Source organism: Hipposideros armiger, unplaced genomic scaffold, assembly GCF_001890085.2.
Source record: "Hipposideros armiger isolate ML-2016 unplaced genomic scaffold, ASM189008v1 scaffold_173, whole genome shotgun sequence".
In the NCBI taxonomy this organism is placed as follows: domain Eukaryota; kingdom Metazoa; phylum Chordata; class Mammalia; order Chiroptera; family Hipposideridae; genus Hipposideros; species Hipposideros armiger.
In genome coordinates, this window is record NW_017731523.1 from 1,807,178 (window position 1) to 1,832,971 (window position 25,794).

At 34.6% G+C, this 25,794-nt stretch overlaps 1 protein-coding gene across 6 annotated transcripts in view; it reads right to left on the bottom strand.

The window, feature by feature from the left end:
* Window positions 1-25,794, bottom strand: part of NOL4 (nucleolar protein 4) — a 318,494-nt gene that overhangs the window by 186,744 nt on the left and 105,956 nt on the right. For all 6 annotated transcript variants that reach the window (XM_019652130.1, XM_019652131.1, XM_019652128.1 and 3 more), the window contains 3 exons: window positions 23,993-24,104; window positions 22,962-23,074; window positions 16,101-16,233 (listed from right to left, as the gene is read on the bottom strand). In XM_019652130.1, the coding sequence (XP_019507675.1) occupies window positions 16,101-16,233; window positions 22,962-23,074; window positions 23,993-24,053 (307 nt within the window). In that variant the 5' untranslated portion in view covers window positions 24,054-24,104. The remainder of the gene's footprint in view (window positions 1-16,100; window positions 16,234-22,961; window positions 23,075-23,992; window positions 24,105-25,794) is intronic.

The window sequence follows — 25,794 nt, forward strand, 5'->3', positions numbered from 1 at the left end:
ATCCTCACCAACATTTGTAGTTTGTTGATTATATGCACCCCTATATTTATTGCAGTGCTATTCACAATAGCCAAGATATGGGAACAACCGAAATGCCCATTAATAGGTGACTGGGTAAAGAAACTGTGGTACATTTATACAATGAAGTATTACTCTGTCATAAAAAAGAATGAAATCGTACCATGTGCAGCAACGTGGATGAACCCAGGGAATATTATGCTAAGTGAAATAAGTCAGACTGAGAAAGACAAATACCATATGATCTCACTTGTATGTGGAATCTGAACAACAGAATAAACAAGCAAACAAAACAGATAAAGATTCTGAGACACAAAGAAAAAAACTGATGGTTGCTAGATGGGAGGGGGAGCGCTGGGGGATGGGGGAGAAAGTGAAGATGGTTAGAAAGTACAAATTGGTAGTCACAAAATAGTCACGGATGTAAAATACAATCAATAATGTTATGTAGATTATGTAGGGTGCCAGATGGGTACTGGACTTATCAGGGGGATCACTTCATAGATTGTGTAGATGCCTGACCAATGCACTATACACCTGAAGCTGATGTAGAATAATACTGAATGCCAACAATAAACATACACACACACACACACACACATATATATATATATATATATATATATATATATATATATATATAGTCACAGGATGTAAAGTACAGCATAGAAAATTATAGCCAATGGTATAGTAACAGCTATATACAATATCAGAGGGGTAGTAGACTGGGAGAGGGGTTATGACTTTGTGAGAGGGGATAAACGTGTAATCATTATGTTGTTTTATACACCTCAAACTAATAATAAAAAAAGTAAAAAACAAATAAAAACTAGAATAATATTTATTTAAAAAGAAAAAAGAAAGAAACCATTGTGAAATAAACTAGAGCACTGTGTCGAAACAAGTCCTGTTCTCAAGGAAAATTAGTTACCCAGAGCAAAATCTGTTGGAGTATTATCAGAGCCGAACTTACCTAGGGAAAGGAAATATCCAAATCCAGCCCACTCTAGCTATCCTGTCCCACCTAAGGAGGTAGGAAAAAAAAAAAAAAACACACTGAAAAACGCTTGTGCAAGTTCACAGTCCAGAGGCCCAGAGTCACCAAAGAAAGAAGACCTCATCATCCCCTTCCCCCATACCTCACCACCACATCACTAAAGGCTTATTTACAGCAGTTCCTTTTATTTAATATAGCACGTCTCACTATCAAGAAAACACGTATCAGAACCAGACATAGCAGGAATGTTGGAATTATCAGACCGGAAACAGAAAACAACTATGATAAATACGTTAAGAATTCTAACTGATAAAGTAGACAGGTATAAGAACTGGTTCCCTTGACAGTTTCCACTTATGAGTCTCTGCTCTGGTAAGCTAAGACTCCTTGTATTTGCCTGTCTGGTTCTCCAATCTTGGGGGCTACTGCTTGCCCTGTGTCCTCACCTCTCTTAGTTAATAATTTTAATGAAATTTTCATTAAAATGTTCCTTTCTTAAAAGAGAAACTTGCTTTTCTGATTTTTGTTCTAAAAAAAAAAGCAGTTTTACTGGTCCATATTTCCTTTCATATATAGGATTTAGTGTTTCAGTTTATATCATTTATAAGGCTTTCATTTGTCAGAATGTAAATTCCAAGATAACAGGTATCTTGTCTTCCTTGTTTATTGCTGTGGTTCTAGCAGTAATCAAGTGTCTGGCTCATAGTAAGGACTTAATAATTGAGGAATGGATGAATTATTTTTGAACTCAGTGTATTAATCATAAGTCTTTAAATCATATTTATTTAATGCTTCCAGAAGTAGTAAGTGAAAAAAAATTGTATTCATTATATCATGTTGCTCACAGTTGAGCAAAAAGAAAGAAGGGACTAATCGCCATGTAGGTTTCACTATGATCTTGGCACAAGAGGCATGGCCAAAGTGAGACAAAATTCTAAAAGTCAAAAGTGTAGTCTCTTTCGGTGCTTTTCTTTCCCCAGTTTAAGTATTTTACAAGTAAATAATTTGTAAAGCTGGGGAATGAATATATTCTACTATGAATACATATACACTCTACTGTTTTCTCTATTTGTATGTATATTTACATTTTTTGGTATATATTTGTGTGTGTGTGTGTGTGTGTGTGTGTGTGTGTGTATTCCATAAATGCAAGAAAAAAAGCATTTAAGTTTTTGCAGAACTTTCCCAGTTGGGTGCTGGTAATTTTAAATTTAGGTATTCATCCATAGTTGCAAAGGTTTTATTCTGAGGGGTATATATTCATTTTAGTAAGGGAGAAAATATAAGAAGCTTTAGATACCAAAGGTATAATGGTACAATCTTATATCCCATGATGGGTAAACAAGGGAGATACTTTATAGTAGGGGACAGATAGTAGCGTGCACATGGGATGCCTTGAGTAAACTACAGAAAGACTGGCTATTGGCAAAAGGTACTTCCTCTTGTCAGATGAATTATAAAAAGATGCTCATTCCTCTGGGAGGGGGCAGCCTGCATGGCACACTTGGCTTGGCAGAGCAGAACATGACCTGGAATCAGCCTTCACCCCATGGCCAGTAGCCTTTGTAGAATACACAAACTCCTTTATTTCAGATGCATACACTGCAGCCAGAGGGGAGATTTCTGGCATCCTCCAAATCCCTTACATCAGCAGTAGCCTATTTGGCTTACTCAGAAGGTCATCCTGGAGAGTGTAAAATATTATCCAGCAACATGTGGCAAAAAATAATTAGTGCTGGTTACCCGGACTAAATGAAAGTCACCCCTTATGCTACATTCATATTTTTGCCCCTGGCTTCTAGATGGGGTGATGTCTGAAAATAAATTCAGGGGCAGTAGTGCTCCAAAAAAATGTAGATGTGATGTTTCCTTAAATTCAGATTGTTGTCTTTACTACAGATGTATTCATAATTGTTTTGGCTAATGGGTAAAGGAATTCCAGAGCTGACACATTTCCCCTCCTCCTTTTCCCAACTAGATGACGCCACATTTCTAATTTCATTTTTCACCTTTAAAGAGAATGAGGGTGGAGGTGGATTGGAATGAGAGAATGATGAAAATGACATATCTACTAAACTTTGCAAACTGGGACTTGTCCAAGCACTTACTTTAAAGGCAGTTGACTCTGGGACTACAGGGTGTGTCTTAGTTCCTCAAATGTCGCCTGTGCTCCACTACAGGAAGACAGAAAACTCCCTTGAACAGTATTTACTGAGTGTCTCCTAAGCACTGAGTTCAAAGGTGGGCCCCTTAGTTCTTTCACACAGATTTCAATTGCTATCTCCCTTTATAGAAAAGAATGTAAAATGGCAAATCATATTGAATAGCACAGTAACAGTTACCATTTCCAGGGTCCTTAGACACAAATTTCATACAAAATGGTGGCAAGTAACATTTATTATTTCTAACAAAATAGAAAGCATCTATTTTTAGCAACATGATTGACAACATCAGTCCTCTTCTTATGTTTGATTTATATGCACATTGCAAACTCCCTGAAAGTGAAGCAGATGAAAGGTAAGCTGCAGAGGCAGGGATGGCTGCAGAACAACAAATCTCTGCCCTTCTGAAATTATCACCTGACCCCACGGCAGGATGGACCGTTAGTGGTGAAGGAGCCTGCTTACGACAAACTGAGACCCACTAAAACCAACATGGAGAGGATTTCACCTAACAGTGACTCTAAGGCTCATCATACATTTATTATAATGTATTAGCATGCTAAGAGACACACCCGCTGCTGCCAGTGTCAGAAACAGAATGACCATAGAAGGACACAAAATGGCCAAAGAGGAGGCCCTTCTGAGAAATGTTGGCCCTTTCCCAGAAAATCCTTGACTATTCCTTCTTCAAATTTGAACGTACAGCCCCTAATTAAAGAGACACTTACGATAGGCTTAAACCTCGGCAGGAACGCTCCTGCTCTGTCTATGGAGTAGCCTGTTTCTATCTTCTCTGCCTGTATAAACTGATCCTTGCTTTACTTTTATTTTGGCCCATGCTTGAATTATTTCCCACGTGCTGCCAAGAACCCCTTGATTGAGGCCCCTTCTCCGGACCTGGTGGGGAAGAAGCAGGGGGCGGGGGAGCGGTGAGCATTGCCTAGCCTCCTGCAACAAAGGTATATTCATAAAGTCAGTGTGAAAATGTGTTATACTAGGCAGTAAATTCTTGCTTTAGGATCAAAAGGAATTCATATAGTCTACTGAATTAAAAGCAAGACAGACATTTCTTTATTTATCACACACACAGACACACACACGTGTGCGCGCACACATGTATGTATTTCAAGTATCCAATGCCCATAAGCCACTTAAAATTTAGGTTTTTCTAAAAATCAATAGTCATTATATAGTATTTAAACACAACTTGAGAGGAAAACAAACAAACACCTAAAAAAGCCAACCAAACAAAAATAAAAAACCCCAAACTGCCGAAAACCCTTACTATTAAGTGGAATTAAAGTCCACAGATTGAAAGATACATAAAACAAAGAAAAGGAAATGCATTTAAATTCATATGAAATCATTAATTTTAAATATTTGTAGAAATGAAGGCTGTTGGCAGAAATTTGATATCAGTAGACCTCTAGTGGTTATTAGAGTAATCGATGATTTTACTACTTTCTATTACTGACTCTTTCAACATAAAACAAATTGTTCAAGTGTTCCAGAATACTACCTTCCAAGACAATATTGCAAGTAGTAACAAATATCTATTCATATCTTTGGAAAAACAAAATAATAAAACTAACTTTCAAATAGGTTGACCACAACTATCAAAAAATATATTCTATTATTTTCCCACTTAAAAACGCCTTTATAGGTTTTTAAGTTCAGAGATTTACCTTTCACATTTTAAAATAATTTCCACCAAAAGAGGATCCAATGTATATTTGTGTGTTATTTCTTCTCATATCAGATAATTGAAATATTTTAGCATTTTCTTGAAGCCAAGATGTTTCAGTCTAAATTTAAATATGTGAGCAACAAATACATGATTTTACTTGTAATGGAGGCAATAAATACATGTTTTCTTTTCATATTAGAATGAAATGAATGTCAGCATTGGTCAGGTCACAGAAATTCCCATTAGGTGGATGTAAATTGGATTCTAATTGAAAGTGAAATGTCTCAGGTGAAGTTAAATTCCTTCTTCTAAATTCAAGTCATTCTTATTAATGATGTCTTTTGCCCTTTATTAATCAAGACAATTGGAAAAATGCAAAATATGTCTTCAAGCAGCATCCTTCTTCAAGTGACATTAGATGTTGTGGATATAGAACTCCCACAAGACAATGACACACACCCTCAATGCCATCACTTTAACAAACCAGTTCCCACAAGTCAGCAGGCATTCTTTTGCTACATATGATCAAATCATTCATTTGAAAAAGGTAAGTGTAAGAGAAAATAAAACATTTAATCAGTCATGTTCAATACAACTATGTATATATAATAACAAGCCAATATGAAAAGAAGCAATTCAGTAATTACTCATACAGGGTCAAAATATATAGCATAGTTTTAAAACACTTGTCTTGACCTGAAGGATTTCTAAAATGCTTAATGATCCCTTACAAAAGAACAGGGACAAAATGAGCCTGTTTTCTAATTTCCTACAAAGTGTTAAAAAAAAAAAAAAAAGGAGGAGAAACTGATCAGGATGACAAATTTAAAGTAACTGTGAAGGTACCTTAGAAACGTTAACTTCTGTGCTCTGCCTCAAATTTAATGATGATTACTACTGACATTTGTATTCCATATAGGACATTAAACTGACACGGTCACCAACTGAAGTGTACAAAAAAAGAGGGCGTTTTACTTTTTAACTGAATTCAGTTTATTTGTCCCACTTCTGGTCAGGGAGGGAAATTTTAGGCCAAATTAAGGTAGTTCAATCATTTTCAGTGAAAACTCAGTCTTTTTTGTGTAGCTACACAGTCTCCCTGGTAAACCAGTCAGGACTCTAACCGCCTCCAGCCCCTTCCCCTTCTCCCTGGAGCCTCAGTGCCATAATGTCATATGAAGGTCGGGAAGGGTAGGCGAGAAGGAGAAGGCCAGTTTATTTTGTCCTCAGCGTCTTTTAAGGAAGAGTAGCTTTCTCATCAGGTGTCTCTCCTTGTTGAATTTGCTGATGATGACCATGACGCTACCAGGTCTTCCAAGTGATAGATTCAGGACTTTTTCATCCCGACCATGGAGCTATTCCAGTTCACTAGGCCTCTTAGCTGCTTCTCCCTGCTATCCCATCCCATGCTTGTGGGTGGGTGTGTTTATAAGACGTTCCTTTGGCCTATTCCCTAAGTGCCTCATGCTAATCTATTACACTCCTCAGACACCAGGTTGGACACAAGGCACCTCTCTATGAGGTTTGCAGGATTCCCGACTACACCTCGGTAATGAGATCCACCCCCACTCTGTTCTTTATCTTTCAAGCCTCTTCCAATTACCCTGCTGCCCTGGCCATGGCCAGTAGGCATTTCCCAGAGATTCTTGCATCTCATCTCTCTAAATTGCTCTTTCCCACACACAGAGTTGGACTGTTAACTTCTTTTGCGAGGAAAAAGTTCTTAAGTGATTATGCATTACTGTCCTTTCTATAATTTATTCATTCAGACCTCTAGGCTTTTGCTCTTATTTAAAGCCAATTTCTTAGAATTCTGTTCTGTGTTTGGGTCTTGCCAGTAAAAGCCATGGTTTTAAAGATGTATATCTATGCTATTAACTTTAAAATATCTACTTAAGCACTTCAAAAGCCAAGCAATTGATTCTTTATTCCTTCTATACCACATTTAGCTGGAGGGCAAGTCCTTTGGAAAGCCCTGAATTCTGCTTGAAAGGGTATGTGGCTACAAAAGCAAAAGGATTTGAAAAACCAAGCACACATAACATCAAAATATTGGCCCACTGTACCTTAACAGTGTACAAAGCACATGGCCCTGAAGTGCTCTCATGTCTCTTTTCATCTGTGAATTGTTCATCATCTTCTGGATCTAAGTCACCTCTTTTGAGAGGCATTTCCAGCTCCTCCATGGCTAGGTTAAATCAGTGTCCCTGCTATCCTCTCTAATGTGGCTCCTTCCATTCATAGTGGCTGTCACAATTTGTAGTTATAAATTTAGTCTTGTGTCCCCACGCTACTAGACTGTGTATCAATGCTCATAGTGTAGACCCCTTTTATGTTTTGCACACTGCTACATTCTCAGCATTTCATATCATTCTGGCACACAGTAGGTGGTCAATAAATATTTGTTGTAGATGACTACATTATCTTATTGGTTCCTAAGATAGACTCTGCGATATTAATAAGGCAAATATTACCCCTAGTTGAAAATGGAGGACTCATAGGCTAACATATGGGAAATGGCGTGCATGAGGACACTCGGGTTATGTCACAGAGCTGGGATCTAAACTTCGGTCCTGTGAACCCTGATCTACTGCTGTCCATTATGCCACATCCTTGTCCTTGTCGTCATTAGTAATAGTTTGGAATCTGCTTTATAAAGAATTCTTAGTGAGCACATGCTTACCAAGTTAAAGCATTTTTAGTAGCAAAAAAGCAGCATGGTTGAACAGAAAGAAAACAAAAGGCAGAATTCAATTTTGAAATGAGAATAATATGTGACTCAAGAGACTACTCGGATTATTAAACCATATGATACTTATTACTTTTACATTACCACAATGGGGTAAGAAACTGTTTTCAAAAGAAAGTCAAAATAGCTAGTCTATCTGGAAGTTATTTATAAAATTTTCATCCACAGAATAACATTTGGTAGTCTTTTTTTTAAGGAAGTAGGAGTGGGCCTTTATCTATAAAAGCAAATGCAGGAGTTGGCCTATTTACAGATTGCCCAACTGACAAGCCCTATAAAACATGTAGGGACACTCATTATCGCTAGACAAAAATATGCCCAGCTGGTAACTGGTTCTATTATTAATCTCTGAGCTCACCAAACATAGGTTCTCAAATCCACAATATCTCACAAGCATTTAATCAACTTTTTTGATCTAGTTTTTTCTTTTCACAAATGCACAAGTACAAGCAATTTCAACTTATAATATTAAGGGTTTCTTCTGAAGTTTGATATTTCTTTTATTTTGAAAGTTTGCTCACATTTGGGTTGAGCTGAATATTGCGTTATAATATAAATTTACCTAATCTGCATACAATTTCCACATTATGCACCCTTTCACATTATTTTTAAGATGTTTTTATTAGATTAATCTATTATCATATAAAGTATGTTATTTTAAGACTTGTGACTTGAGTGATTGACATTTCAAAATAAACTATTCATCTAGATGCTTTCTGTAGGAAAATAATACTCTTTATTTAAAAAAAGTATAACCTTTATTGTTATTTCACACAGAGTAAAGCTGAAATGCTATCCAAAAAAACCTTAGAAAATAAAAGAAATCATTATTGTCATGAGTGGATGGTCATGAATGAAAAGTGGGTTTTTTTTTCCCCTTTGCCAAAGCTTGATCTTATTATTTAGAATAAAGCACAGTAACATAAAATGAGAAGATTCAAAATAATGAATGCAGTACAGGAGGTCAATCACAATTTCCTATTGTCCTTTCCACACAAGGGAAGAATAGGGGAAATGAAAGAAATTGTCAAAAGTCAATTACATATTTAACAGATAAAAGGAAATACGAATTTTAAACAGGGTGGTTATTGTCAAGAGATATTATTGAAATAAACAGAATTTAAATTTGCTACTCCTGTTTTAGAAAGCTAGACAAAACCAATAGATTTCAATGGCTAGAATAATTTCTTTATGGCAATACAGAAACAAAGAGGATATGTGCATAAAAAGAGAAAAGTATGGGGAAACATCTATAATCAGCTACTATACACAGATTAAAAAGCACAGGGAATACTAAAATATTAGCTAGAATAGTAATTCTCTGCTCAGAAAAGAACACGCTGGAAGGTTGAACACACATAGCATAAAATGAGGTGTGTAAGCAAGCCTAAGTTACAGAATATAATAAATTCTGGTTACAGAGGTGGACGTGTGGCAATTTAGAAACTCCTCTCTAAGGGCATACGTTTCAGATCCAGAATGTCTGTGTTTCAATCCTATTTGTACCAGGTGATGATAGGCTAGTTGTTTTGCCTCAGTGTCCTCATCTATATCATAAAACAGCAATAATCCCTACCTCATAGGATTGTTGTGAAAATCTAACAAAAGTTCATTCTTGGGACAGTGCCCAGCATAAAGTAAGCAATCAAGATATTTTAGTTCTTGTCATCATCTATCCTCACCTTCTGTTGGAAATATCTTAAAACAGTAATTTGATTTTAGATGGCTGAATCTAGATACGAATTTAAATGTTTTTCACCAATTCTAAAATAGGATTATGCGCATGACATTTTAGATAAACTGATGTTGTTGACATGTATTAAGAGAGTAAGCAAGTCCCCAATGAGACCAGTTAGAACACTGGCATCAGTGTTTAGCGTACTAAACTCCCAAGTACCTATAATGCTAATTTGGTTTTTCTTCATTACTTTATCACACATTTGAATAAAGACAGAGCTAATCAGGGATGAGTAGCATTTTTTATTCTCTATGATGCTAGGATCTATTCTCCAAGATGTTGTTATGCCACAGCAATAATGTTAGCGAAATAAATTCCCATCCTGAGAGGTGAGCTGATTAATGATATTTGACAGCCAAAAATCCTCAAAGTTTTGAAAAGACATGTAAAGCTGCCAAAGCTTTAATAATGTTGCTATTAAAAGAAAGCCTAAAAAAAAAAACAAAAAAAACCCCAGCACCTAAGGACTTCAGGATATATTTTAGAAAAGCACTTGCCGGAAAATAATCATTATTGTTGAAAACACTAAAACTCTCTCTCTCTACATACTCACCTACATACATATATATATGTGTGTGTGTGTGTGTGTGTGTGTGTGTGTGTGTGTGTGTAAATACATACACACAAACATTCAGGAAGTATTAAGGGGTAAAGGTTCTTATAAATTATGTTCATAAAAAGAGGGAGAAAAAGGAAGAGTTAATTTCACATTTGGGCAATACCCACAAGCCTTTGTGTTGACTACAGTTCCCTACCAAAGGCATGGAAGATGGGCAGAGAAACAAAGCAGAGAATGATTCTGGATGATTCTTGCAGTCAAGACTGGAGGAAGCGTGGAAAGCCTGCTCTGTCAGTAACCACCCCAGTTTTCTAAGTATTTCTCATATGTGTATCTTGGAAGCAAAATGGACCTTTAAAGATAGGAAGGACTGGCTGGGAGAAAAACGGGGCTGTCTCCATCATTTTTTAATCCCTTTCTCTAGTCTGAGAAAACACTTCAACCAGTTTAGAGGTATATAGAAAATGATGGGGTCCCCTGTATATTTTTAAAGGAAGGTGTTTTGTCAGGGCAAAGACAATATAAAATGTTATAGATGGGAAAGAGAATACTTTCTGGAGCTAGAATGAATCTCAGCAGGTTAGTGAAGCTTCTCATTTACAGATGCAGAAATGGTTTCCCAAAGATGTTAATAATTCTTATATGAGGCTGCGAAACTAGTTACTGGCAGAGCTGTGATATGGAACGAGGTCTCAAGATTTAAAATTAAGTTTCTTCATGCTGCCTTCTTAATAAATTCACTTTAGGATCTCAAAGCTCCTTTATTGTTCCATTGCTCCAGAGTGGATTTGGAAGGTAGACACCAGAGATAGAAGAGGCATCGGGAACCCAAAGTGACAAGGACAGAGTATTCATTCGCGGGCAAGGAAATCAATTACTGATCTAAGGTTTGGCAAGAAAGACTGAGTCCAAGGGGTGAATGCACTTTCACTACAGCTGTAAGCAGATGGAGAAGAAATTCCAAAACACTGTTTCAATTCAAAAACTATATTCTACTACATGTCAAACATTGTGCTTGACTCCAAAGGCAGTGTGCATGAATGCCTAAAGTCTATTGTTTCCTGGCCCCAAGAGGCTCCCAGTCAAGCGAAGAAGTGAGGCTGTTAAGAAGAAAATTAGACCCTAAATTTATGATGACTCTAATGAAATATCCTTGCAACTGCTTTCTTCAATACCCTCCCATTGTTCTTTTATCAACCCTTTATCTAATTTTAATCTCTGTAAACCTGGTAAATAAAGATGGTTATGGTCAATTTAGCCCCATTTTGTAGCTGCTTTAGCTCTCTGTACAGCGCACATGCAACATCAGCTTCAAAGCCCTATTCAGCACTGATTTATTTTTTTGCCTAAAGGCTAAAGCTGCTTCTTCTTTTTTTTTTTTTTTTTTTTTTTAAGTAATAGCTAGCTGACCCACACTAGCAACAAGGAAGTTGTAAAGAAAAACAGCATGGTGTTGACTTTATAGGAGAGTTTACAAAGGTAGCCAGGTGATAGTAAAAACAAATTTAAACATTAGGAAAAAAGTTAATTGCTCAAGATTTTCAAATTGGGAAAATTCTAGGGGTTCTGATTTTATAGTACAGCTGGATACATGAATTTAGAAGTTCAAAATTGATTTCAATAAATGCTCAAAAGACATACTTTCTAACATCTCTCTAGCATCATATGGATTCTTGACCTTACTTATGCATTATCAGACTGACAAAATTCAATATTCAAGGCCTAAAGGGTCTGTTATCTGCTACTTTGTTCTAACAGGATTTTGGGGTGTCCTGGAGGTACTGAAACATTGAACATTGGATCCATGTGATCATTCATGGATGAACGAACACTGTCATGAAGATAATGACAAACTACAGAGCAATACCTCAAATCAAAGAACTAGCCCAGAAGTAAAATTCCGAATTAATCTGACATCCTTCACTGATCAGATCAGGCTCTCCAAGGCAAGTCTGGAACCTAGACAATTTATCCTAATTTTTCCAGAGGCCCACGACCTAGCTAAGACTGAACTGGTCTCCAGGGTGTACAAGCTTCAGAATGAAATCAATAAGCTAAATTTCTAAACAAGCACTCACGTACATGAAAAACCACTTATGAAATATGAGTAAAGTATCAAAAAGCAGTATTTTAATTTAACAGAAGAGTAAACTTTCAAATATTATGACACTAAATGCAAAAAGATAATATTCCCTACAAAACTATTTTAAATAAATGCATAACTTAAGCATCCTTTTTCATACTTATGATTTATATATGTAAGCTAAATTGCTATTTCTTCTTCTGCTTTTGGAAATAGAGAATTACTGCTTATAAACACTTTCAAATGATTAAATGCACACACAAGCATACATAATATTACAAAAGAATCTAGCAATCACAATTTCCTCTAATTCCTAGTAACATTCCTTCTAATTATTTTATCTATATTACTTATAAAGATACTTTATATTTCTGCAAATTATGATATAATTATTCTAGAGCAACTTCCATAAAGAGAAAGTTTTCTAAAAGCATCAGTGTAACTACCGCAACCCAGAAAAATTATTGATTCAATAAATTTGTCCTGTAAATTATTTCTTAATCTGACATGAGAACAACATGAATTAAGAAAAAGCAACAGCACTATCATTTTCAGGTATTTTAAATCTGGAAGTGCATGCGACTTAAAAAGTTGAGAACAATAACACTGTTAAGAACAGGTTTAATTTTGGAAGTCAAATAGTTTATTAGATTTATGTAAAAACAAACAAAAAATTATTTTAATCATTTTTGCTTAATGCAAAATTTTCTAAGCAATTAGAAACCATTAAAAAAACCACAGAGTTTCAGAACAAAGCAAATGTCTTAGACAATATAACCTCAGTAGGGAATTTGGTGGTCAGCCTAAAAAACACTTTAATAGCTTTTCTAATTAAAACTCACCATCATAAAAAATTAACCACTAAACTTAATTTCCTATTAAATATACTGTGCTAAATCATTTTTATTAAAAACATGTTTTATTAGATTTTCCAACTAAATTAAATGGTGAATAGTGGTTGCTTTTATTACTGGCTTATATGCTTTAATAATTACTTCAAACTATCCTACTCAGCTAAATTAGATGTAATTTTAGTCACAGACATATTTTTACTGAAATTTTATTCAGATATACACAGAACAGTCAACAAGTACTATGTGTGTTTGTGTGTGTGTGTCCTTAAATTAAATGCAATGTATGCAATATTTAGATAGGTAAGGCTGCAAACAGACTGCGGAATTTATTAGACTAGTAGAAGGGTGTTTTCAAAATTATTAGAAGAACTGCAGTACACAACAATTGTTATAACTAAGAAAATTGTGTTAACTGAAATCCATATAAACTTGTGTATCAATCCTCACTCATGTAATGCAGAAGGTAATGCTGACCTAAACCATAACACAGCACTTGAGTATGAACTACACCTACATTATTCAATGCCCGTGAGACAGCTGTCATCCTGACACTCTAAAAACTGCCAGGTAGAAATGTGAGGAATGTTTTCAAAAGTATGGTCTGGCACATTGGCTCCACGCTTTTTCCCACCTATTATTTTGGTCATCTCATCTAAGGTGAATCCCATTAATCTGTTCTTTTTTTTTTTTTTTTAAAGTTCCCCAGATAGGAGTCTATGCTGCTAGCTCAGCCAGCGTGTAATGTAAATTTGAAAAATAAAAAGTGAAACTCCCACTGCCATAGCTCTTTCACCGCTTATTTATCTCACAACTAAATCACTGTATTTTAAATTTACTCCCTTCTACGTTTCCCCTCAAAACAGGACTGTGGTTATTTACAAGTGTACAAGTCAACATATACACGATGTACATATGTATGCATTGTCCTGAAACAGAGGTACATCTCAACTTCAAAAATACATTGCTTTCATATTTTTCATGTTCTATTTTAAGTCATTTTAGAGCTTGGGCTATTAAGTTGAACCAACATGGCAATTTCATATGGTTCAACCTAATATGTCATGTCCATGCCTATAGACTCACTGTGTGATTCATTCTAGGGTTCAATAGATATTCGTTGCATGAATAATGAAATATTGGGCCTCTCACCACTTACTCTTACATAAGTATCCTCAAGGCTCCAAGTGATATACTTTTTACAATTATTTCTCTGAATGAGACATTTGCCTCCATTTTACCTAGTTCTTAAACATGGTTCCTATTTTGGGTGAATGCTGTATCATGTAAGTCTTAGTGGGAAGCAAAGATCTCCACTACTGAAGCCAAAAGTGACTCAAGCCTCAAAGAATCTTGGAAAAATATTTAACAGAGACACTATTTTTTTCAGTGAATTTCTCAATAACATTTCTTTTGAAACCAGTACAGTATGGATTTTGCTATGGGAAAAGTGTTCTAGACTAGTATGTTCTTATATGAAATATCTATGCATTCCTGGAAGCAGGAATCTAATTCTACATTCTATAGTCATTTGTTATATAGTCTAACTAGGCTTTGATGGACTAAATGGACATCAGTTTGATTCAATTTTTTTCCCCAAGGAGAATCAAAACAAGTGATTTTTCTAAGTTTTAGTAACTGTCTTCTGAGCTTTTGATCCTGAGAGCCATAACATTTTTAAAGGAAAATTATGATTTTACTCAAAGATAAGCAATTCATTAGAATGCAGAATACTTACCTCTTATTTAACTTATAATATATTTATAACATATAAATTATTACTTAATTTTCATTAACCTGATATTTATGGTAAAAATTCACCTGTTCTTAGCAGTGAAGTAAGACCTAAATTTCATTAAAGTTTATTATAACTAAGCATGATTTTGTAAGATAGATCTATCTGAGTTTAATATATGTATGCATATGTATGTGGCTTAGACGCTAAATTCCAGTTCAATTTTTTGCTGTTTATCAAAAATGGCCTCACCAATTGAAGCATTTCAAAACATTTCTAGAATACAAATATTATGCAGAAATGGGGGAAATCTTCAAATTCTGGCAAATGTACTATGCATTTCTAAATGCTAATAGAATGATCAAATACATCTTTGAATGAAAAAGTTGCTTGGATATATATATTTTTAAGTCCATCATGAGTAAAAGTAAATGTTGAGTAACTCTTTTAAGAGAATTTTTAACTCACAAGTCCTTCTCCCTCTTTTCTTGTTACTAGATGTTACCACACCCCTTTGCCTGGCACATAGGACACTGTTTGTTAAGGTTTAAATGTATAAACAAGCCATTATTTGATACATTAATGAAGTACGATACTGCAAAAAAAACTATAATAAAAAATTTCTACTTTACTCCACTGAGTCACAGTTTTTAATAACAAGTATCATAGTAAGCAAGGAAAAATTTTTATTTCCCTATCTACAGATGTATGCACAAAACTATACAGTCATAAAAAATTCATGTAAACTTAATACAGGAATAATAAACTAATGCTGAATAAAATAGGCCAATTTCCTTCTATTTATAACCCTTAATTTTCATCCACAATTACCCAAGTAAGGTACGTTATTTGCATGCATAATATTATACTTAAAAAGACAAAAATCTACAAAGGTAGTTTTTAAAGATTGCTGATAATATGAGACCTAAAGTGTTTTAACCAAGAAGTCTACTTTCTCTACATATTCAGTTTTCTTCTTATCAAGAACAATAGGATAACTCAGGAATCTTCAATGCACTCTGGAAAACAGAGATCATGATCTTTCTCTCCTTTACAGCTGGTAAAACTGCATTTTTGTATCAATTGTTTTTAGTAACAACTTTGTCTTTTAGAAAAAGAAAAATGTCCAAATAACTTTTGGTCATATTTAAACTCTTAATTCAGTCAGAAGAATGGTGGCCCAAGAAACCAAAGCTAGAAAACATAACCACAGGAACCCAAACTACACTGACACAACACAATTTAAGTTCAGGGGGCAAAACATGGGCAAGCTTGAAGTTTTACGACTAACGTCTGTTTATAAATCAGTCTATTATCCTAGTTTTGAACAAAGTATTTGAATTCAAAAATAACGAAGTGGATAATGTAAGTGGGTAATGTAACTTGAGTACACAGAAAAAGTCCCCATAGAAACAGATAAAGAATTGACACACAAGTAAGAAGTGGTTGTTTTAATAAATTCTGACCCGGGTTTTTGTTGTTTTGTTTTGTGTATTTGTTTGTTCGGTTTGAAGGGCTTACCATCTTGCTGGCCATGAAAAGCCTGGGGACTCTGCATTCTCTCCTCAAGGTTGGAGCTAAGGTCAGAGTTCACAGCTGACATTCGTGTGGAATCGCTCATATCAAATTCATCACTTTCTATTGAACTTTCATCCTGAAAATGGTTTTAAAATCAACAAGAATCATAAAATATAACACATCAAAATAGTAATCATTTTATCAGTAGGCTCAATTAAAGTTTATCCTGTATGTGAGCTTTTATAGAACTCAGTAAAATGCTACACATTATTAAATTCTTAAAACAACAAATACTAGAATAATTTCTCCTTTTAAGGAATATCAAGACTTGTGAAGATTCAAACAATGTATCTATGTACAGGCAAATTTAAAAGGTAAAATAATGTGCTTAGGAATGATATACTTGGGGACTTATCCTGAATAGTGAAAGAATGAATATTTTTATTAATTGGCAAAAAGCTTCCTAAAAAAGTCAATCACAAAACATGGCATAAAGAGAAATACATGTTTTGATTGTAAAAATAAATGACCTGATAAACTATTACAGGCAAAAATCTTACAATGCAATAAAAAACCTTAACAAAAAACCTTCACTGGTAAACAGGATGGACTCTAATAATAGGTACATTCACAGGGCTAGATTCAAAGTCCATGTTGCTGGAGAGCAAGGTAACCTGAGCACATCCTTTCTTTTCTCAAAAGTAATTATAAATTGTATTGCAAACACAAAAAGGAGTTCTAGGTAAAGTGCAAAAGAGGCATTTACCAAAAGCCAGTTCACCAAATAGCTAAATTAGCCAAAGACGAGTTTGTGAAATGGCCAATTCATCACACCTGTCAAATATAAACCAAATCTAAAATATTTTGCTGTAGACATTTCACTGAAGCAAACTCCTTTTGGAGAACTGGTTTTTGGACAAATGGTGTGCTTATGTAGGCAGGAAGGCCTGAGAAACCTGTGTGAAATATTATAAATATTTAATTGAAATCACTAGGTTTGACTTTAATTTGTAAATGTTTGCTCTGAAAGTTTAGCAGTAGCAGTAGCAGCAGTAGCAGTGCTATTTGTGTTGCAGACACTGTTTTTTATATTTGTTCACTCACTTCATCTTCATCACAACTTGAGTTAGGTACCAGGATTCATCCAATTTTACAGATTGAGAAATTGAGGCACAGAGGACTTACATGATTTATCCCACTATTATATACCCTTAATTAGGATTCATATGAAATCACCCAGGCTTGAGAAAATAGCTTCTTTGAATAGTAAGATTACCTTGGCTTCATAAATGACATCTTGGTATCAGCAAAGAAGTTGCTATGGTTAGGGAACAGGAATATTCTAGTAGACTAACAAATGGCATTGACTCACAGGTCAGGTCAACCTGATTTTGGTCCTTCCTTTACCAAAAGACTGATCATGTCTGGGTATACTAACTCTTCATTAATTCAGCATGGAAATGCCACCCTATGAGGCCTCTGGGAAATCAGCCACATAGGCTTCTCCCGGCGCCATGCCCTCTCACTGGGTACATTATGTTTTCTCCAATTCTATATTCTAAGAAAATCCAAAGCATCTGAAACATAGATGTTAAAAGGAGAAAAAGTAACAGAACTTAATGTGCACACCAATGTTGTCAATGTGTACCATATACATACATATAGGAGGTCTGACAATTAAATTCGCAAACTTGTTGCAACAATGTTGCTAACCTTTTTTGATATCAGAGGTATTATTCATTATGAATTTATACCAACAGGACAAACATTTAACCAAGTTTACTATTTGGAAGTGCTGAAAAGGCTGCGTGAAAAAGTTAGACAACCTGAACTTTTCGCCAACAATTCATGGCTCTTGCATCACTACAATGCACCAGCTCACACGACACTGTCTGTGAGGGAGTTTTGAGCCAGTAAACAAATAACTGTATTGGACACCCTTCCTACTCACCTGATCTGGCCCCCAATGACTTCTTTCTTTACCCAAAGATAGAGGAAATACTGAAAGGAAGACATTTGGATGACATTCAGGACATCAAGGGTAACATGACGACAGCTCTGATGGTCATTCCAGGAAAAGAGTTCCAAAATTGCTTTGGAAGGTGGACTAGGTGCTGGCATCAGTGCATAGCTTCCCAAGGAGAGTACTTCAAAGGTGACTGCAGTGGTATTCAGCAATGAGGTATGTAGCTCTTTTTCTAGGATGAGTTTGTGAACTTAATTGTCTGACCTCATACATACATACATATGCACACATAACTAGGTGATATAGTTATGCGTTATATACATATATACATATATATAGTGTGTGGTGTCATATTTTAGAGCACTTTCTCTAGAGCCAGACTGCCTGGTTCAGATCCAAGCTTTTCCACTTATTAGATGTGTGACCTTAAGCAAGTTACCTCACCTTTTTGTGCCTAAATTTCCTCATATATGAAATGAAAATAATAATAGTATCAAGCTCAAAGGGTTATGTAAAGATTGAGGGGGCATAATATATTCAGAGTAGTTAGAACAATGTCAGATATATAGTAAACACAAAACTGATACTGTGATATAGAACATATAGAACATATTCTACACTATATAAGATTCATATTTACTATAATATGAACACATAAAAATAAATTTAAATATAATGGTAAAGATGATCAACATGTGTTTATAAAGTAGTTTGTATTCTACATAAACATAGTCTTTATAATAAGCATTTATTATATATATTACAAATGGCTAACTATATATAGCCTAGTAAAATATCATTTCCATGATGTGTGTGTGTGTGTGTGTGTGTGTGTGTGTGTGTGTTTAAAGAAAAGCTAGACACAGAGAGTCAGGTCAGTCTCTGTTCCATGGAATGGTTATAAACTGTTATAGCACATTATGAGTAATCGATATACTTTTTATCATCACTAATTACACTCATGTCAGCATACTTTTTAAGAAATGTAGACAAGAGATTAAAATGGTTACGTAACCAAATGTACCTGTTCTGCATTTTTATTTTTTAAAACTCACCATTTTAAGGTATTTATTATCATAAGTGGCTTAATGATTATGACTATTTTAAATATTTCCCTCCACGATGTCCAATAAAATATAATTTGTTTTTCACAGTTCTACTACTTGTTAGAATATGAATTATTCAATTGCTTACATTTATAAAGGGCTTTAATGAAACCAAGTGCATGCATTCATTATGTAAGTTCTATTCTAATTATTAACTGATTAATTTATTATCTTTCAAAAAGTGGCAAAGGTATATAAAATATAATACTGTGTTTTTTATTATCAACACAGAGATAATGATAATCACACTAGGAAAAAATTACTGAATATTTCTAAGGGTGAAGAATCAGAAACCTTGATTGATATGATTAAGTATTTTATTTTATTGATGATAATTTTTAGGCCATTCATCTAAATCCTTCCCTCTGCATTTTATTTGGTAAGACAACCTGTGGAGAAAAAGAGTCTCCACATCCTACAATGTGAGCTTATTTCTTATGTGACTCAAATCTTATTATAATAAAAGCCATGGAAAACCATAGAATTCTGATTCCTTTAAACTTAATTTTTAAAAATTAGAATAAACATTTTACTGTAACAATTTTCTTCCAAGTCTTTTCTCTTTTAAAAATGACACCTTATTTCCCTTTTAAAGTGGCACTTATTTTTTTTTTCAATTTTGAAAAGGCGCTTGAAATTCAGATCCCTAATCTGTTCCATATTTCATTTTAGTTTTTGAGTACCAGTTTTTACCTCTAGAGAGTCTCTACTATGTACCTCCCGATTCCCACTGCTGTTGCCCCATTGGTTCAAGTTCTCCTTTTCCATTTCCTAAACAACAGAATAATAGTCTCCTAGTTGTTTGTCCAATTTCTTCCCCACCAGTCTTGTTCGTCAACTACTGCCAAATTAATCTTCCCATTTCAGAACAGCCACTTCTCTGCTCATAAATTTGCAGCTATACGTACGAGTCAAAGTATACCAAGTAATATGTAAGCTACTCAATCAAGCATTCAGGGTTTTTCATAAAACTCCTTGAAAACCACTCCCACCAATCTCATCTTGTTCTGTTTTCACTTACCTTATGCTCAAATCAATTTAAAGCCTGTGTTATTAGCCTGTCTGTGAAACACACCACTTCAAACCTTAGTGTAGATGAGGGTAGACCTTGTAAAAAATTCAGATCACCAGGTTGCACACATCAGATCTAGAATTATAATCTTGGGGTGAGGGTCCTGCAGCAGGCAGTTCAACAAGTTCTACGGGGTGTCTCTAATGCTGGTTATTTAGGCACTGCTGCTCAAGACAACATTCTGCAATGATGGAATTGCTCTATAACATTCCCTATTCAGTGACCACCAGTCATACTTGGCTATTGAGCACTTGACATGTGGCGAGTGTGACTAAGAACTGAAAATTTAATGTAGGTAATTTTAATTAATTTTCAGTTAAATTTAAATATCCACATGTGGCTAGTGGTTATCACATTGGACAGTGCAGATGTGACAATTTCTCATTGTTGGATCCAATCATTCACTGTTAGCAATGCAATAAACATCCTAATACATAAATTATCTCACACATCACATTCCTTAATATAAATTTCTAGTCAAAGTGATGTAGGATATTTTATTGTGTGTGACGGGATCGTGGTCTCGTGGCACCGAAGAATGGAGGCGCGGACCAGAGAGGCAAGGTTGCAGAAAAGGACAGTTTTATGAAAGCAACGAGTTATAGCTCTGGATGAGAGGGGGTACCTGAAACTGGGATGCCCACTAGCTAAGGCAAAATGTGTTTGCTTTTATACTGTTTCTAGCATATCTGGGGAGACAAGCAGGTGTCGACTGTTACAGTTTCATCAGGTTTGCTCTGCAGTTCAGCCTGGAGGAGCTTTGTTCTGCTGCTCAGCTGCTCAGCCCAATTGTCCCAGAGCATAATTGATGCTTTTTCTCCTGCAAGAATGTGTTATCTCCAGGCTAGGCTCTCAAGGCTGAGGCTGAGGTTTTGAAGACATGACTGTTTTCTGCTCAACACGTGAAAGATACAACTGTTGCCTGCTCAGCTCATTCTACCAGGGAATTCCTAACTGCCTGATGTCTTACTAACTAACCTACCTCAAAAGCTTATAAATAATTTTTAAAAGTTTTAAATAATTATCGCCAAATTCTTCTCAAGAATGTTTGTTCTGGTTTAAACTTCATCAACAGTTTATAACAAGGTCAACTGATCTTACATTGGATATAATATTTTGTAATCCTAAAGGGATTCCCATTTCTGGCCTTCTTTATTTCTCATAATAGCATTTACCGTGGTTCCCGAAAACAAGACCTAACTGGAAAATAAGCCCTAGCATGATTTTCAGGGTGTTCATAATATAAGCCCTACCCCAAAATAAGCCCCAGTTAAGATCGTCAGCCAGACATGACTGTATTTGAATAAATGTAGATTTTTGTACATGAATAAAATGTGTCTTTTGGAGCAAAAATTAATATAAAACCCAGTCTTATTTTATGGGAAACACAGTAGTACCTTCTTATATACATATTTTCATTATTCACTTCCTCTTTCATCTCCCCTGGCCCCACTTGAAGATAAGCTTAATAAAGGCAAGATTTTTGTCAATGTATTCATTGTTTATCTCCATTATCTATGAGTGCCACTTACATAGACAGTACTCAGTAAACTAATTTAATTAACACTATAAATATAACTGATCACAAAGGAGTACCTCACTTGAATCTTATTTTAACATGACTTTGACTTAACCACCTTCCTATCTTTCAATAATTACAATTTCTACTATTTTATAAATAATCTGACTAGTCATTTATCTGAATATTTTTTAAGGCAGTGTATATCCAACTTGGTATTTTAAAAATGTAAGGATAAGAGTTCTTTTCATAATCCAGTTATAAGTTTAAAAGACTCTATTTTCTTTTTGTGAAATACATATGATTTTAGAAGCCATAAGGACTCAGCATATGTGAGCTTTATTGTTGGCACAAAGTTGATCTTACTTTTGGCCTAGAAATAAACATATCAACATCTAAATGAGCTTCCTACAAATAATTTGACAGCTCTAACTAGTTTATGAGGTTTTTAATTCTTTTTCAATTACATCATGAATCGTGGGAATAATTTTTCCACTTTCAGGGATGAATAGAAATTAACATTTGTTGTCACTCATCTTTAACCAAAGGTTTTAATACTATTTATTTAATCATTTCTAGTTAGCCATCTGTTAATATGGAATCTTACACTTCCACTGCATTAATACAAATCTTCTAATAGAAGTCTTTTGAGATAAAACAATTGTATAAATATCATTTTGAAATTAAATCTGCTCAAATAAAGTGAAAAACAAAAACAATTTGATGTGGGCTTTATGAAGTTAGCTCAGTGAAGTAATTTTAGGAGAATTTAATAATATTTCACCAAATAATGCCATATTTAAAAAATAGATATGATTATACTGGAAATACCTATTCAATCGACTTTTCTGATTTCCACGCAAAGTAGCCATAGTACTAAAGGCTTGGATACTTTCCTTGAATACTCCCTCAGTTGGGATACTTTCCCCTAAAGTTTCTAGCACTTCATTACGGTTAGCTTGACAGAGGTCAATTCAGGAAAACGAACCTTCTTAGGAATAAGCCAATTCCCACCTAGCCTAATGTAGATATGTTAAGCCAGGGAATCTCGATCATCTCCATCTGTGCAATCTTGGTGACACTCCTTTCATTAAAAAATAAATTACCATCTTCAAAATGCCATCATGCTTAATATGACAGTCATGGTTATCAAGCTTCATTCCGACTTTAGTGACAACAAACATAGATGTTTCCATTTTACCTCATCTTGCTGTGAGTTTAGCAGCTGCAGCTTCATGTGCTTCATATAGGCCATGGTAATTGGCATGTTGTAGTCAATCATGCTGGTCACCAAAGTGGGAGGTTTTCCATTATCTGTAATAGAACATTTTTAATGGGTAATGAAAGTGATACTGCATTCTACCTGTAATTTTCAACATGACCCAATTTGTTCAAATTGAGATAAGATTCTAGATACGAAGTGTGTAGGAGATTGGGAGCATGACAGATGGATTGTAGAAAAAATAACCGGTAAGTTTCTACAAAGGTGTATTGTGACAAATTAACACGATGAATAAATCAGTTATTTCTAACTACAAGGGAGCTTTTTGACCCTGGTTAAAAATGAGTGAAAGCAATATAGTCAATAAACACAATTATTTATATTATTCTCTTTTGCTGCACACTTACTTCCTATACATACCTCTGGAATATTTGCTCCTTTTTTTTTCTTTTTTCTTTTTATTTTTTTGCCAGTCTACTTATCCTGTGACAGGGAAATGGGCTAGCCTAAGGGTAGCTTTGAAATTAATTCAATTGCTGAGAGAATTTCATAGGTTAGGAAAATAATCTAGATAATTTTTAATGATAATTTTTAATTTTTAAACCCAAATTGTAATTTGTATGTAAAATGTTTCATTGAAGGAACTCCACACTATTCAACAATTTTAGAAATAAGTCATCGGCAGATTTAAAAGGACACAAATGGAAGGAACATCAATTTCCTTACTGAATATATCTCAAATACCATGAGGTACACACAATGAATGAATATTAAAACATTATTATAAGAAAAAGTTATTTGCCACAGTCAAAACTGTCTTTCCTCTAAGAATGGGCACTGAACTACTCTGTAAGTAGATATTCAAAATTCACTGCCTCCTGCTTGAATAAATGAGATGATCTGACTTGTTGAACTGTTTCAGTCTACCACGTTTTTTATAAAAATGTGAGATATAAATTGCCATTATGAATAAAATTACTTTAAACCTCACTATTTGACACTGTGGCTACCTTTATGATCTGTTCCATCTGGGTTTAAATGCATTCTTTTCTGGCACTCTGAGCAGCTCATTAGAAATCGTGTCACCGCTTCTCTTGGTAGGAAGGCATAGCTCTCTGAAATCTGCAATGATTCACAAAATAGAAGTGTTATTATATAAGCTGGCTGAGTGTGATTCAACAGAAATGATCATTGTATTTCCAAATAAGACGCATTATTCCATAATGGCAGGAAGCACAATGAAAGCATGCATTGCATACCATGCATCATTTCAAGAAATATCTATCCAACTTGACTGCATGTCTCTTAATAATAGCTAATAATGTGATGTGGAGGGAAAAAAAATCAACCACATCTGAATGGGTATCTTTCTATTTTTGCATTTCTTTTAGTAAAGAATAATCTCAGTGCACAGATATTCTTGTGAATTTTCCTTATTAAAAATTGCCAACATTGTTTATAAAACTCACTGCTACCATCATCAAAATTGTATTCAATTTTACATATCTATTTTAAAATTTTGCCCCAAGTAGAAGCAATAAACTTTGGATTTTGCATTAATGAGCATCTCTTCATTATTGCTTTTCAAAATATTTTAAGTAAAAATAAGAGAATTCTAACCAAACTCATGTACATATTTACTGCAGTGAATCATCCCTTCCACAGAAAATGACACATCTGGAAATGCATTTGGGCCACCTATTTCATTTGTTACTTTATGTCAGTTTTTCATCATTTATGTCCACAATAGCTCACATTGTCACAGCAAGCTTTCCCAGTGCCCTATACAGACAGAGCTTCTATTTTCAGAACCATGATCTAGAGTCAAGTTAAAAATCAATGTTCCTGTCATTGATTTTTTTAAATATTCTTTAAAAAAAAGATATTTCTCTCATCAAAACAAATAATTTCTGAGGTGAAACTGATAAATTGTTAAATATCTCTAAATGAAAATTAACAATGATTCAGATGGTGCTACTAAGAAGTCTGATACAAGACATTTAGTTTTCTACCATAGAATACTGATACATGAAATATGAGATAAGTAGGAGGAATAGATAAGTTGTAAACTAGAGATAAGTGCCACAGACAATTTCTCAGGTGCACGTGTGGCTGTTATGAACACCAATATATTTTTTAATTACATTTATTGGGGTGACATTGGTTAATAAAATTGCATAGGTTCCAAGTGTACAATTTTACAATACATCATCTATACATCACATTGTGTGCTCACCACCCAGAGTCAGTTCTCTTTCCATCACCATATATTTGACCCCCTTTTCCTTCTCCTTCCACTCCCTCCCCTCTCCCCCTTACTCTCTGGTAACCACTAAACTGTTGTCTGTGTCTATGATTTTTTGTTTCTTTGTTTTTCTTGTTCCCTTGTTGCTTTCAGTTTTATATCCCACATTATCAGTAAAATCACATGGTTCTCAACTTTTTCTGACTTATTTCAGTTATGATAATCTCAAGATCCATCCATATTGTCACAAATGGCAGTGTTTCATCTCTTCTTATGGTAGAGTAGTATTCCATTGTGTATATATACCACATGGAAAATATTCTCCTCATGTATAATTGAGTACAAAGTACACCAATTCTATTAATGGCAATGGGGTCATCTTTTTCTTATCCATGCTGTAAAAGAAGCACAGCATTGAGGAAACCCTACATACTAAGATATAAAATTGTAAAGAAATTTTCCCCAGAATTTAATATTTAAATCAGTCTGTGTCACTTAGCCTATCCCACTGACTCTCAAGAAAATAATCCATTAGAATACCAAAGTGAAGGAACAAGTCTGTAATTA